Source organism: Entelurus aequoreus, linkage group LG21 (assembly GCF_033978785.1).
Source record: "Entelurus aequoreus isolate RoL-2023_Sb linkage group LG21, RoL_Eaeq_v1.1, whole genome shotgun sequence".
In the NCBI taxonomy this organism is placed as follows: domain Eukaryota; kingdom Metazoa; phylum Chordata; class Actinopteri; order Syngnathiformes; family Syngnathidae; genus Entelurus; species Entelurus aequoreus.
This window is the reverse complement of record NC_084751.1, coordinates 23,722,072-23,738,411: the sequence shown is the minus strand read 5'-3', so window position 1 is coordinate 23,738,411 and position 16,340 is coordinate 23,722,072. Positions and strand designations below refer to the sequence as shown.

The 16,340-nt window shown below is 39.9% G+C and overlaps 1 protein-coding gene across 1 annotated transcript in view; it reads right to left on the bottom strand.

Annotated features, from left to right (window-relative positions):
* pcsk5a (proprotein convertase subtilisin/kexin type 5a) overlaps positions 1 to 16,340 on the bottom strand; it is a 124,743-nt gene that overhangs the window by 91,269 nt on the left and 17,134 nt on the right. The window contains exons 4-10 of the mRNA XM_062031209.1: positions 15,884 to 16,027; positions 15,508 to 15,584; positions 15,174 to 15,259; positions 14,910 to 15,091; positions 3,849 to 4,043; positions 2,054 to 2,154; positions 1,850 to 1,953 (exon numbers count right to left, since the gene is read on the bottom strand). Of these exons, the coding sequence (XP_061887193.1) occupies positions 1,850 to 1,953; positions 2,054 to 2,154; positions 3,849 to 4,043; positions 14,910 to 15,091; positions 15,174 to 15,259; positions 15,508 to 15,584; positions 15,884 to 16,027 (889 nt within the window). The remainder of the gene's footprint in view (positions 1 to 1,849; positions 1,954 to 2,053; positions 2,155 to 3,848; positions 4,044 to 14,909; positions 15,092 to 15,173; positions 15,260 to 15,507; positions 15,585 to 15,883; positions 16,028 to 16,340) is intronic.

Below are 16,340 nucleotides of genomic sequence, written 5' to 3'. Positions count from 1 at the left end.
ATTTCAGTTGTTCATGTGAGAACTTTTCAGTAGTGTGTACAAGAGTGTTTCAGTGATGTGTATGACAGTGTTTCAGTAGTGTGTGAGAGAAAAAACATTTCAGTTGTTTATGTGAGAGCATTTCAGTAGTGTATGTAAGAGGTAATTCCGAATAATGTCATTAACGGCCCCTCGTACTAAACTATCATCTCTAAAAGCGCTGATCAAGGGTGTGCAACAAGGTTCCATTTCAGGTCCACTGCTCTTCACCCTGTATATCAATGACCTTCTATCGGTTTGTGACACTGTTATAACCATTCAGATGTATGAGAAGACACGGTCATCTGACACACGGAAAAGACCAAATCACACACATTATCCCTATGTGTCAGTTAACCGTACGTAAATTGATAATGTCACAGAGTTTAAGTACCTTGGTTTTACATTAGATGCCACGCTTAGCTTTAAAAAAACATATAAAACAGACGAGCTGCCCCCTGCAATACAATAGTGCAAAGGTAAAAGCATGAGTAACTCACTCACTCCCCAGGCATCGAACAGTGCAACATTTTTAGCACATTTTAATTACTGCATCTAAAAAGTCCTGGACGAGAAGACACAACAGCATCCTTACTTTAAGGCAGTGATTCTCAAACTGTGGTATCCATCTAGTGGTATGCCCAAGAATCACTTGATTAAAGTACACTGTTTTATTTTCCTATAGTCAAACACGGTGTTACTGTTCAAACTGTGTGTAATGGACGGCGTGGCGAAGTTGGGAGAGTGGCCGTGCCAGCAATCTGAGGGTTACTGGTTCAATCCCCACCTTCTACCATCCTAGTCACGTCCATTGTGTCCTTGAGCAAGACACTTCACCCTTGCTCCTGATGGGTCCTGGTTAGCGCCTTGCATGGCAGCTCCCGCCATCAGTGTGTGAATGTGTGTGTGAATGGGTGAATGTGGAAATAGTGTCAAAGCGCTTTGAGTACATTGAAGGTAGAAAAGCGCTATACAAGTATAACCCATTTACCATTTATAATGTCACAGTGGCCTGATAGAACTTCTGCCTTGTTTTTAATGAATACTCAGGCCTATGACGCTACTGTATTCTAATGTCGGTCATTATGGCGGTACATGGAGAGACGCATTTTTTTCTGAGGTGGTACTTAGTGAAAAAAGTTTGAGAACCACTCCGAGTATAATATCCTCAGTTTTTATAATATGACCAGCTTTTGCTAATGTCTGTCTTGCCTTTAAAATCATTCATGGCACTGCACATCCATCTCTCGTCTTTTGTTCCGACGTTGATTAAAACAAACGACAAGGATAACACAGATTTCCAACAGATGCAGCTGTCACATCCGTTTTTGGACAGTCAGCCTTTTTCTATAAAGCATTACGTGAACGGAATTAAAAAACAACAACATTTTTAGAGGTTTGTTTAAAGAAACAAAAAAATTGGATTTTAGGAAACCGAGTGCGTCAGCAAGACGTTTTATTGTGTTTCTGTCCTGTGTTTTGTAACCTGTGCTTTCAGTTTGTGTGTTTCTACAGTGGGAATTATTCATTTTGCCTACCACAGGGACTACTAATGGAAATGAGCGAGAACGCAATTATTTGGTACAGAGTATTTTCCCCTTGTGTATAGTGTTTTCTGTGTATAATCGCCAACAAATAAACTAATAAAGAAGTTATTTCAAATATTTTTCCCATCACATATCACTAAATAGGGTAACGAATATACTGTATATCAAAAGCAGGTCTAAATAAACAAGCACATTAGTAAACAATAATGTTAAATGAATTATTAACATTATAAAGGCTGACTTTTTGACAGAACTATTGTAGTTGATTTTTTTTCAGGTAGTACCTTTGTGTCCGGCGCCATTCGTGCTCCAGTCGGCCGCCACAAGCTGACGGGCATCTGACGTCAGAACAATGATGTGCTGCACGTCTCTCCAGGTTAGCAGAGGGCTGGGGAAAGGTGACACAGAGAAGAATACCACCTCATTATACAAGTTTGTTTCAGTGTTGTTCAGGTCGTGTATTTATTTTTGCTTCACAGTGAACATACTTTGCCTCCAGCGTGAGCGCTATGACACCGGCAGCCATGGAAGCCGAGAGGGCCGACCCGGATTTAGCTGTGCCACAGCGCTGCTGTGGAGTCAACACCGGCTGTGAAGCAGATGAAGTCCCTTCAGCTGTTTATCATTCTAACAGTCATTGACATTCATTGGAAAAGGGCATGCACAGTATATGCAAAATGAATTAAACTCTTTTTTTTTTTTCCAAATTAAAAAATGATGTCTAGGAAAAAACAATTACTATTACCTCCATTTAGATCATTTAGTGTTTATCCCACTCTATTTAAATAGATCAGATGTTTTCATCTATGGTTAGGTCCTACAAATTATGGAACATATAAAAAATGGTGAGAATCCAAAAAATGTCTCTCTCCAGTTGGAAGTACACTATATTGCCAAAAGTATTTGGCCACCTGCCTTGACTCACATATGAACTTGAAGTGCCATCCCATTCCTAAACCATAGGGTTCAATATGATGTCGGTCCTCGTTTTGCAGCTATTACAGCTTCAACTCTTCTGGGAAGGCTGTCCACAAGGTTGCGGAGTGTGTTTATGGGAATTTTCGACCATTCTCCCAAAAGCGCATTGGTGAGGTCACACTGATATTGGTCGAGAAGGCCTGGCTCTCAGTCTCTGTTCTAATTCATCCCAACGGTGTTCTATCGGGTTCAGGTCAGGACTCTGTGCAGGCCAGTCAAGTTCATCTACATCAGACTCTGTCATGTTTTGGTATCCTGGAGCATTCAAAGTTCCTTTCACTGGAACTAAGGAGCCAAGCCCAACTCTTGAAGAACAACCCAACACTATAATTCCTCCGCTGACCCCTCTCTGTCAGTTTACGTGGCCTACCACTTCATGGCTGAGTTGCTGTTGTTCCCAAACTCTTCCATTTTCTTATAATAAAGCTGACAGTTGACTTTGGAATATTTAGCAGCGAGGAAATTTCACGACTGGATTTGTTGCACACGTGACATTCTATGACAGTTCCACGCTATAAATCACTGAGCTCCTAAAGGAGTGGACCGTTCTTTCACACATATTTGTAGAAACAGTCTCCATGCCCAAGTGCTTGATTTTATACACCTGTGGCCGGGCCAAGTGATTAGGACACCTGATTCTGATCATTTGGATGGGTGGCCAAATACTTTTGGCAATATAGTGTACCTGGAAGTGACCTGCTATCTAATTGATGTGTTGTTTAGCTTAAGCCTACCAGTAAAAAAAACAACATTTTTATACCTGTGCCTTTTGTTTTCCCTTAGTAAGAATAGGCTGATTGCCACTCCATCCATTTCCTACCGCTTGTCCCTCTCAGGGTCGCGAGGGTGCTGGAGCCTATCTCAGCTGCACTCGGGCGGAAGGCGTGGTACACCCTGGCCAAGTCTCCACCTCATCACAGGGCCAACACAGATAGACAGACAACATTAACACTCACATTCACACACTAGGGCCGATTTGGTGTTACCAATCAACCTATCCCCAGGTGCGTGTCTTTGGAGGTGGGAGGAAGCCGGAGTACCCGGAGGGAACCCACGCAATCACGGGGAGAACATACTAAACAACTAATTTGGCCCTAGTGTGTGAATATGAGCGTGAATGGTTGTCTATCTGTGTTTACCCTGCGATGAGGTGGAGACTTGTCCAGGGTTTAGCCTGCCTTCTACACCAGCACCCCACAACCCCGAAAGGGACAGGCGATTGATAATGGATGGATGGAATAATGTATTCCCTCCGTGCTCCTGTTCACTGAAGGTATTTTAAAAGTGTTTACACCCTCTACTCACAATCTCCTCCGCAGTGGAAGCTGTAGCCAGCGTTGATGAGCAACTCTCCTGATAGCCTGCCTCATTCCTGTGCTGGATGCTGCTGATGGAGATGGTGTAGATGCTGTTGCTGTAGCCGTCGCACGAGCACTGATCACCTTTTTCACCGCCGTTTCCCGTCGGCCAGACATAAACAGAGCCCCTACCGTGTCGGCCCTGTTTTTAATTAGAGCAGCAGACAGAGGCCATTCATCAACCGTGATGCTGCTCATTAGAGAAGGGGGTGAAAGAGTCCTTGAGCCCTCGCAGATGCAACAACTTTTTTCTTCTATTCTGTCGTATATCCTCAAATAATGGCCTTTTTCTACACGAACGCCTCATTTTTACCTCGCAAAAGGTGGCGCCACTGCAAATTACTGTTACTCTAGCCCAGTGTTTTTCAACATTTTTTGAGCCAAGGCACACCACCAGCAGAAATCATTAAAAAACAAAACTCAGTTGACAGCAAAAAGTCGTTCTCGCAATTGTTGGATATGACTTTAAACCATAACCAACCATGCACCACTATAGCTCTTGTCTCAAAGTAGGTGTACTGTCACGACCTGTCACATCACACCGTGACTTACCGTATTTTTCGGACTATAAGTCGCAGTTTTTTTCATAGTTTGGCCGGGGGTGCGACTTATACTCAGGAGCGACTTATGTGTGAAATTATTAACACATTACCGTAAAATATCAAATAATATTATTTAGTTCATTCACGTAAGAGACTAGACGTATAAGATTTCATGGGATTTAGCGATTAGGAGTGACAGATTGTTTGGTAAACGTATAGCATGTTCTACATGTTATAGTTATTTGAATGACTCTTACTATAAAATGTTACGTTAACATACCAGGCACGTTCTCAGTTGGTTATTTATGCATCATATAACGCACACTTATTCAGCCTGTTGTTCACTATTCTTTATTTATTTTAAATTGCCTTTCAAATGTCTATTCTTGGTGTTGGGTTTTATCAAATACATTTCCCCAAAAAATGCGACTTATACTCCAGTGCGACTTATATATGTTTTTTTCCTTCTTTATTATGCATTTTCGGCCGGTGCGACTTATACTCCAGAGCGACTTATACTCCGAAAAATACAGTATTCTGAGTTTTTTGCTGTTTTCCTGTGTGTAGTGTTGTAGTTCTTGTCTTGCGCTCCTATTTTGGTGGCTTTTTCTCTTTTTTTGGTATTTTCCTGTAGCAGTTTCATGTCTTCCTTTTAGCGATATTTCCCACATCTACTTTGTTTTAGCAATCAAGAATATTTCAGTTGTTTTTATCCTTCTTTGTGGGGACATTGTTGAATGTCATGTTCGGATGTACATTGTGGACGCCATCTTTGCTCCACAGTAAGTCTTTGCTGTCGTCCAGCATTCTGTTTTTGTTTACTTTGTAGCCAGTTCAGTTTTAGTTTCGTTCTGCATAGCCTTCCGTAAGCTTCAATGCCTTTTCTTAGGGGCACTCACCTTTTGTTTATTATTGGTTTAAGCATTACCAGCTTTTTACCTGCACACATTGTGATCACGACAAACCATGTTCCCGACATCTACAAAGCAATTAGCTACCTGCTGCCACCTACTGATATGAAAGAGTATAACATGGTTACTCTGCCGAGCTCTAAACAGCACCGACACTCAACGGCGTATTTGCAGATTATAATTACTGGTTTGCAAAAAATATTTTTAACCCAAATAGGTGAAATTACAGTACATAATCTCCCACGGCACACCAGACTGTATCTTACGGCACACTAGTGTGCCGCGGCACAGTGGTTAAAAAACACTGCTCTAGCCAACATCCCACCAAGCGGACAGTGTGTTTTATTTTTGTCCCAGTTTGTGGCAAATTATTTTAGAGACAAACCGACCCATGAAATAATGGATAAACCAAAATACACTTTAGCATGGTCTTAAGGTCGTGCAGCAAGTGCAGGAAGCGTCTACCTAATAAATGTGTTAAACAGGCGTGTTGTATGCTGCTAAAGAGAAACTATCAGCTGCAGTCAACTGTGATAATATGACATATGTACAGTATGTGGACTTCTGACCGGAACTGGGCCTCGATGTTCGATGAACTGTGTGAAGTGAAGTTAATTATATTTACTGTATATAGCACTTTTCTCTAGTGACTCAAAGGGCTTTACATAGTGAACCCCATTATCTAAGTTACATTTAAACCAGTGAGGGTGGCATTGGGAGTGGGTGGGTGAAGTATCAAGAACTTAACATATCTAATGTCAGCAATTTTGACCTTGGTGGTGAAATGAAACCCTGTGTTTCAGGGTATTCTGCAACAGCAGGGACAAGTTTAAAGGGGAAATGCACTTTTTTTTTTTTTAGAATTTTGTCTATCAATCTCAACCAGAACACACATCTTTTCTTTTTTTTTTAACGATTCTAAAGATTAATAGAACTGCTTGCAAAATGTGGCTAATGGAGTGTATTACCTGTTACCTTCGAAGCCCTCTAAAACCTCTAAAATCCAATCCTTCATCAACGTTTTATGTACACAATCTAACTCTATATACAATGTAGTTACAGACACATTCATAACAATATGTAATATGTACAATATTTACCGTATTTTGGTCATTTTAAGCAATACTGGGCATTTATTTCAGTTAGGGCTGCAACAACTAATCGATTAAATCAATTAAAATCGATTATAAAAATAGTTGACAATTAATTTAGTCATCGATTCGTTGGATCTATGCTATGCGCATGCGCAGAGGCTACTTTTTATTTTATTTTTATTTTTTATAAACCTTTATTTATAAACTGCAACATTTGCAAACAGCTGAGAAACAATAACCAAAATAAGTATGGTGCCAGTATGCTGTTTTTTTCCCCATAAAATACTGGAAAGGATAGAAATGTAGTTTGTCTCTTTTATCCGATTATTAATCGATTAATCAAAGTAATAATCGACAGATTAATCAATTATCAAATTAGTTGTTAGTTGCAGCCCTAATTTCAGTGCCCACAGCAATGCACTTCCGACTTTTGTCAACAAATGTGCAGGGATGGGCAGTAACAAGCTACATGTAGCTAAGCTATGTATCTTAACTACATTTTCCAGTAGCTTGGTGGTAGCTTGGCTACTTTTTAACAAGTAGATTTTCCTGTAGCTTAGCTACTTTTAGACCAGGGGTGTCAAACTCATTTTAGATCGGGGGCCACATGGAGAAAAATCTACTCCGGAGTGGGCCGGACTGGTAAAATCACGGCACGATAACTTAAAAATAAAGACAACTTCAGATTGTTTTCTTTGTTTAAAAATAGAACAAAATAGAACATTCTAGTTGTTGTTTTTTTTTTATACTTACATGTTGCGGTTAATATTTATTTGTCGTTATTTGTATTTTCTGAATAAATTATGTGATAATGTTCATCAGTCAACTCATTGGTGTTAATTTTCAATCAAGATAAAACAATTATATCAAAATCAAATTACAGGATGTTATTTATGTAGTTTGATCATTTTCCTCGACTGATGCAGCTAAGATAGACTCCAGCACCCCCCGCGGCCCCGAAAGGGACAAGCGGTAGAAAATGGATGGATGGATGGATGATGTACTAACATCATGTGGTTTATTTTGCATATATGTTGCATCATCTACAAAGATACAAAGAATTGCTATTGCGACACAGCTGTTTCTTTCATTCAAAAATTTCAGGTACATTTTTATACTTAGCAAACTCATCCCACGGGCCGGATAAAACCTGTTGGTGGGCCTGATCCGGCCCTCGGGCCCTACGTTTGACACCTCTGTTTTAGACCCATGTAGCTAGGTAGCTTACATCAAAGCTACAAACTACAAAGAGAAAAATTGGACTGCAAATGGTCCCCCCAAAATATGGAGAAAATACAGTGACCTGAATGAATGAGAACATCCATACATAAGGAGAAAATCCATGATGATAAGTTGGTGTTCTTATGATGAGACACAATTGGCCAAGGTTAGAGCGAAACATTACGGACTGGCTAATCATAGACAAGATACGGCGGGTCACTGAAACTATTAAGCAAAATCATAACGGTCAGTGAGTCAGAGATGGAGGGACGTTTCAAGCTGACTCAAAAAAACAAATGAAGCATGCTTGAAAATGGCAGAGGAATTCTCTCCCACAGATTAGATTTTTCCTTTAGTGATGAAGATGACGTGCGAGAAACCCACAATAATGCGTGTCCTTGGCCATGTTTAGACAAGTGTATGCATTTAGTTTTTAGTTGTTCACTCTGTAAACCAAAATCATAACTGCTCTCTTCATCTAAGACAGGGATGTCCAAAGTGCGGCCCGCAGGTAATTTTTTAACGGCCCCCACGGCACATTCTAAAAATACGATAAAAAAAAACAAAAAACATAAAAAGTGGTATAAAAGAGTAAACAGGTGACAATAAAATGTTGCTATGTTTACTCTAACAACACTAAGCTGTCATGCAGGCTGTTTATTTCTTTAAAACATAATAATGAATCAAAAACAATGTTATTATGAATTCTTGACCTATTCAAGGCTCCCATTAGGTCACATTAAATATTCCACTTTGAGATATTTTTTGGGGAAAATGTTGCATATTTTGTGTGTGCCATATAAAAAACAATGTTTTTTTGTTTTTTTTTAAAGAAGGGCCTAAAATGAACAAACAAGGAACATAATAAACAACAATACAAGTTATAATTGACGGATAGATCTGAAGTTGATCTCGAGACTATTGCGTTAACAGTTTTTTAAAAAATTACGATTTATTTTTTAACACTTTACTGAGCAGGACCCTTTTGGATCCCCAATCATTTTAGTGGGCCTTTTTTTTTTTTAAGTGTCATTGCTCAAAAAATAATAATACATTAAAATCAATGTTGCTATGAGTTATGTTATGAGCTCCAATTATTATATAATCTGAAATGTTCCACTTTAAAATATTATTGGGGGAAAATATTTCATATTTTGTGTTTTTTACATAAAAAACTGGGTTTTCTTTGACAAAAAGGGCATACAACTTAAATAAAAAAAATAACATTATATTGACAGATATACCTAATGTTGATCTACATATTTAAACTTTAAATAATAATAATAATAATAATAATAATACTAAATAATGACATTTTCTTAATTTTTTTTAACCTAAACCCTTTGGAGTCCCCGGTATCAAGCCTGAGTGGAGGCCTAATTGTATATTTTTTATACATATATTGTATTGGTTTTTAAAATAAAAAATATCAAAATGGCCCCCGCTTGCTTTGATTTTTCAGTGTGCGGCCCTCAGTGGAAAAAGTTTGTTCACCCCTGATCTTACACGTCCAACACACATAAACAACACACAAGTCATTGATTTTTTGTCAAGATATAGATAGTTGCATTTTTTTTTTACTGTAGGCAGAGAAAATGAATAACATTACAGGTGTGGGCCAAAGAAAAGGCCAACTAAATAAATACGTACAGTGGGCTGCGGGGACCCCTAGAGGTAGTTGTAGGGCAAAGGTGTCAAACTCAAGGCCCGGGGGCCAGATCTGGCCCGCAACATCATTTTACCTGGCCCGCAAACACCTGGAAATGATATGTGTCAATAAAGTACTTAATATTTTCTCACTAAATGTAATTGATTTTTTTCATTTTAACAGAAAAAATATATGCACTGCATGACATTGCATACATTTGAAACTTTAATTGTATCCAATATTGCAACAAATATTACAGTATATTATCCTACATTCCAAACATGTTTTTGTCTAAATAAAAATAAATAAAAAATACTTAACTTTACAGCATACTATCCCAATACATTAATAAAATGGACAATTAATTTCATGTTGTTCTCTACAGCATATTACTGTAAATTAAAAAAAAAACTACTATTGTTTTTTGCGTAAAAAATCTGTTGACTGAGCTGCCAGTTTTTGACTGTAAAATCTACAGTTGTTGTTTTAACGGTGTATTACTGTAAATGGAAAGACGGTACATTTGTTTTTACGGTAGAAAATGTGGCAGCTAACTTGCCAGAATAAAATAAGAACTTGTACTGTTTTTCCATTAACAATATAATGTAAAAAAATCTATGTAAATCTTATAGTAAAATTCTGGGGGTGCGAGACCGGTCCTTTCTAGAGGCGGTATAGTACTGAATATGATTAATTAGTATCGCGGTACTATACTAATACCGGTATACCGTACAACCCTACCCTGTAGTGGTAGAAACTTTTTTCTATTGACCCAAAATCAAGTAGAAAGAACTGTCCCCGGCCAGCTAGACCAAACAGACAACTGTTCATTGAGTGAGTCCCTATATATTGATCACGATACATACCTCATGCTTGTTAGTAAAACTACATACACTGTCAAGCTAGCTGTGTACAAACAAAACTTGAAATGTGGGCTAATACATTACAGATACTGTATATGATTGTTCATGTTTTTCAGTCAGTACAGATTGGTGTCCCATCGCATTGTGTTGTGCTTTACTAACCCAAAAGCCATTTGGCTGTTGACGCAGAAGCTAGCTTACGGCTAATGCCTTAGCGGTGTGAGTGTCTCTGTGACAATAACAATGTTGCTACAGCTAAGTTATTATACAGGTTACAGATCGTAAATTAAGTATGTTGGAGGTTTTTGATTGCATATTTAGACTAATTTAGAGGCAGAATGGACTGCTCCCATTAGCAGCATTGCTAGCCACCTAGAACAAGCCGATTTTTACAAATCCGAATGCAAAAAAAACCCCAAAAACATGTATTCTTGTCTCTCATAAGATTTGTGAACAATAGGCAAAATTCCCAAAAAGTGCAGTTCTGCTTCAACACCTGACACTCATTTTATTCACCTTGTTGTGATGAAAGCAATTGTCTCTTGCTATGTTTAGTGTCAAAGTAAAAGTTGTTATGTTTTGTTTGCAAGACCCTGTCCTACTATCATAACTTTGCCTGAGAGCGTGCACTTGAGCATTTCAGCAGTGCATCCAGTAACTGTGAATACTAATACAGTATGTGGTAGTTACACTTTTGGAAGTAACAACTCTACATCCACTATTCAAATTCAGTGTACTTGCTCTACCCTTAATAAACCCCTCTTATGTTGAAAACATTGGCACTTATTTGATAGTTCTAGACCTAAAAATAATGTCAACATGGAACATTGGTGTCCTTGTTCTGATGTATAACTTGTATGACGACTGTGTTATGCTGATAGTATATATTTGTACCATGAATTGATTAACGTGGACCCCGACTTAAAGAAGTTGAAAAAATGATTTTGTTGTTACCATTTGTGGTCAATTGTACGGAATATGTACTGTACCGTGTAAACTGTACTGTTTCATATTATGTATTCTCTTCCTTTGCAATCTACTAATAAAAGTTTCAATCAATCAATCAATCAATTACCCCCAAAATAAATGATGAATGATAAATGGGTTATACTTGTATAGCGCTTTTCTACCTTCAAGGTACTCAAAGTGCTTTGACAGTATTTCCACATTCACCCATTCACACACACATTCACACACTGATGGCGGGAGCTGCCATGCAAGGCGCTAACCAGCAGCCATCAGGAGCAAGGGTGAAGTGTCTTGCCCAAGGACACAACGGACGTGACTAGGATGGTAGAAGGTGGATATTGAACCCCAGTAACCAGTAACCAACTTCACCACGCTGGTGATGTTAGGCTTGTTTTCTAACACATTTTGGAACGCACGCTTTTAGCTCCAGAATGTGTGTTGACGTCACCTGCAGGCAATTTCATACTGCGTGGTATGTTGTTTTGGTAGCATCTTCATCCCGAATCATGTTATTATCGCACAGAATTTGAAGGAATTACCAAATATGTCTGCGAGATGCGTTGTTGTGGGTTGTAGCAATACAACTAAAGAAGGGGTCGGCCTGCATACATTTCTAAATGATGGCAATATGAGGAAAGTATGGACCTCTACAGTCAAATTGACTTGTATAAAATTGGATGGAACAAGCGAAAGTAGTATCATTTGCAGCTATCACTTTTATAATTAGTCTGACTTCAAAAAAGTCAAAGTTTGGACGGAAAATTTAAGACTCAAACCAAATGTGATCCCGAAAATCAGGGGCACCCTCAATGGGAGAAAGACTGAGTCAGAATCGGTGGAAAACAGAGAAAAAGGAACAGACCGGTTGCTCAAAAATTGAAAAAAGAAGGTCGTATTCTATTTTGCATCCTCTTCTACTGATGTTTTCCTCAAGATACTTGTACACATGCTAAAAGAGCACAGTGATCTGCAGCTTCACAGTCAGGATTAGCCTCCCTTTTCTCGGCTTCAGACTTGAAACAGTACGGTTAATAATACAAATTAATAATAATAACAATGGATTAGACATATAGTGCTTTTCTAGACACTCAAAGCGCTTCACAGAGAAGTAAGAACCCATCATTCATTGACAGAAGTGGCTACCAATTTGCGTCTGCGGCCCCTCTGACCTCTACCAAAGTCTGCGATTGAAGGATAATTATGGTGTTTTTCATCTTTTTTTGTCGGTAGAATCCCAGCGCAACATCTCTGACTCGGAACTTGAATCAGAACCGTTTTGCAAAGAAGGTATGTTTGTCAAACTACTGTAAAATGTAATCAATCATCAATCAAAGTTTATTTATATAGCCCTAAATCACGAGTGTCTCAAAGGGCTGCACAAGCCACAACGACTTCCTCGGCTCAGATCCCACATCAGGGCAAGAAAAAACTCAAACCCAATGGGATTACAATGAGAAACCTTGGAGGTTAGATATCCAGATTGTTTTGTAATTATTTTTTGCTCACACTGTTACCATATCAGTTTTGTCGTAATCGTGGACCAAGGTGACAAAAACATGCAATTAAGTGATCAAAATACCGTAATCCCGGACTGTAACCGTTATTTTATTCCCAAGCTTTGAAACCTGTGGCTTAAACAAAGGTGTCTAATTTACGTTTTTTTCTTTGCAAGTGGCTAAAGTATGGAATGAATTAAGCAAATAAATCCAGCAATGCACTAAAATAATACACTTTAAGAAACTGTTCAAACTCAAAGTGTTTACAAAGTACAAGGAGGAAGAAACCTGACAAAAATCTTCAAACTCAGAGTCATACCAAAGACTATAAAAATGGGACCCATTACCTCCCTGCTTGGCACTCAGCATCAAGGGTTGGAATTGGGGGTTAAATCACCAAATGATTCCTGAGCGTGGCCACCGCTGCTGCTCACTGCTCCACTCACCTCCCAGGGGGTGAACATGGGGATGGGTCAAATGAAGAGGATAATTTCACCACACCTAGTGTGTGTGTGACTATCGTTGGGACTTTAACTTTAACTTTAACTTTAACCTTATCAAAAAAATCTTATAAAGGATGATTAAAGATATCAATGACTTTTCTGTCTTGTTTGAGCAGTCGTTTTACTGCTGTCTTTCAGGCACCGTTTGGAAACAATTAAGGTATGTAAATAAACATTTACAAAACATTTCTATGTAAATATCTCAACGTACCGTGTACTGTTTATCTGCGGCGTATAATCTGGCGTGGCTAAAATATGAAAAAAAAAAGGTTTTCTTCTAAAACTATTACTCCGAAAGATACGGTAATAGCGTCTTTATCCAGAGGAAATAGGCTCCAGTTCTGTAGGTGACGTCACACCAAGATGGGGCAGCATATCGAGTCTGGCAATGGAAAGGAAGCTTTTCATTGCCAGACTCGACAGTTAGTTATCTACTCAAAAACTAACTATGTTCAGGATCAAAAACTACATAAAGAGAACTTGTTAGGGAAATTTAGATCATCTGGACGTTATAGGCCTATTAAGCATTTGTACAAATAAAGGCCTTATGTTAAATATACGCCTCTTTACACACCTTAGGCTATGTCTACACTAAGCCGGATAACCCCTTAAACGAATAATTATTTAGCCTAGGCCCCGTTTCAGCCACACTAAACCATCGTTTAAGGTCCCCCTCCTTGGATAATTTTTTACACGGGTAAGTGCGCCGTGTATTCTTTGAATCTCCGGCTCTTAGCTTTGTATGGACTCATTGATCGTTTACAAACTGAGTTCGGAGAGGAAGTGACGCCGGAAAGACCGCGCCCCACACAGGAAGTGACGTCAGAAAGAACGCACCACAGCCAGCTTCATAATAAAGCGGTTTCGTAACTCCGAACTAACCACTGGAAATATGGAGGCGAGTCATCCAGACATGTCCGTGTTTCTCATTCTTCTACATGTACAGACGCTTGTGGAAATCACACATGAATACCTTAAGAGAAAGCGATTGCAGCTATTTCGGATACAACACTTCTCAGACGGCAAGAGAACTTTCGAATGTCCAGGTCAGCTGTGATTCTACTTACTGAAAAACATCGTCCATTTGTCAAAGGAGAGACAACGACAATGCGAGCTCCCGTGGATGTGATAAAAAAGGTAGCGTGTGCTTTGTATTACCTGGTCGTCGAGGGAAGACTACGGAAAACGGTGAATGCTTTTGGACTGGCAAAGCAGACTATCAGTTATTGTCCACCATGTATGTCGCAAACTCAACGTCTAGGTCCAGAGTATATAGTCACCAAAAACGAATGGACAATGAAGGTGAAGGCAAAAGAGTGAGGAGTATCCTGATCAGATATCTAGTTTCCTGGATTGATTGTTGTCAAATGTTCTCCGTCACATTGTGTAATTTTACGTGTTTATTAACGATTTGATTAATTTATGATGGCTCAGGTGTGATTCACTACAGCACACTGGATTCCAGTTAATTGAAATACCACAACACTGGATATTGTTCAGATAAGTTAAATTTAAGAACTTGCACACAAAGCAACACTGGAGGTGACTATGACGTGCGCATTTTTCGCGCATGCGTATTAAGTCGCATTGCGCTGGCGGACGGAGGGTGGAGGGGTCTTAAACGGTGGCATTGTTGTGTGTGGACACGGATAAAGTTAGGTGGGATTTACCCTGGATAACCTTATCCGGCTTAGTTTAAACGGGGCCTTATACTGTCCGCAGTTAAGCACCACTGGCCATTATTTGAAGAAATATGCTCACTGTTTCAATGCCGTTCTGCAAAGCGAGGCGAGTCACAGGCCCGGGTCCATCCACAGTGCCGCCATCGTCTTGCGGCCCCCAGCCAGCTAAATAAACATCCACATGTTGAGGTTTGAAGCTCAGCGCCTGCGCCTCCACGATGTCCGTCGTTTCCCCTTCCAGCCCATTCAGCATCCGGACGCCTGTTTGTGGACGGGGCAAGCCGTAAAAGGTCATGTTTGTCAAAAAAGCCCGACCTCCTGGAGTGTTTCCACGTGGACTCACCGCCGATCCGTGCTCGGAAAGCCACTCCTATTGTGCACGGCGAATGGATTGCGGCGGCCACTATCCCCGCGCACCGAGTCCCGTGGCTGCAGAGAAAAAAGGAGGAGAACATCAGAACATAAGCATGGATGCATATTGCATGAAGCTGGGCTATTTCGGTTAGATCAAACTAGTGAGAAGACAGAACTCAAAATGGGTGGGGAATTTGCATATTCATATATGGATGTAATTACAGCAGAATGAATAAGAAAATGGGGCATTAATTAAAGTAAGGATCATCACGGGGGGGTTGGAGAGGATACGGCACAAGGAGATCAGAGTGAAAAGTTCTCACTAGTTGGCAGCGGTCCCGTAATAACTCGGAGGAGGACGTCGGTGTTGTCCGTTCACATCAAAGCTGGCGAGAGGATCCTGAGTGAGATTGGATTATGAGTAGCAGCACATAATAGGATGCCAGCAGCTATCCGTCTTCTGTTTCATCAAACCAATCACAAAGAGCATTATTCACTAATCCGCTCCATGTTTAAGTGGATCCGACGTCTAACGTCCATTCCAATAGTCCTCTCCAAGTATTTTGGCCCAAAAGCTACAGTATGTCTGCTATATCTGTCTCTCTTATGCGCTCTTACACTAAGCGCTGCACTAGATTGATCATGATTAATGCCCCCCTTACCGCGGAGAGCATACCATCCCGTCCCGGGGGTACTTACGTAATTTGGTTTAAGGTCTGGATGCTCTCCGTTGATGCCATCATCTAGGACGGACACCACAACACCCCTGCCAGTGAACCCCCTCCTCCAGGCCCCAGCAATATTCATAGGGGACCGGCAGAGTTTGGGTTTGTGCCTGCAGAGCTGTGGAACAAATTGTGGGACATCCAAATTAGTCGCTGTGGGGGTTAGAAAAAAATCAGTGGCTACATATACTGTACTAAACTGTTGACTCATTTAAATACACCATTTTTTTTGGCCTGTTTTAAATACTTAAAGGCCTACTGAAACCCACTAGTACCGACCACGCAGTCTGATAGTTTATACATCAATGATGAAATCTTAACATTGCAACACATGCCAATACGGCCGGGTTAACTTATAAAGTGCAATTTTAAATTTCCCGCTAAACTTCCGGTTGAAAACGTTTATGTATGATGACGTATGCGCGTGACGT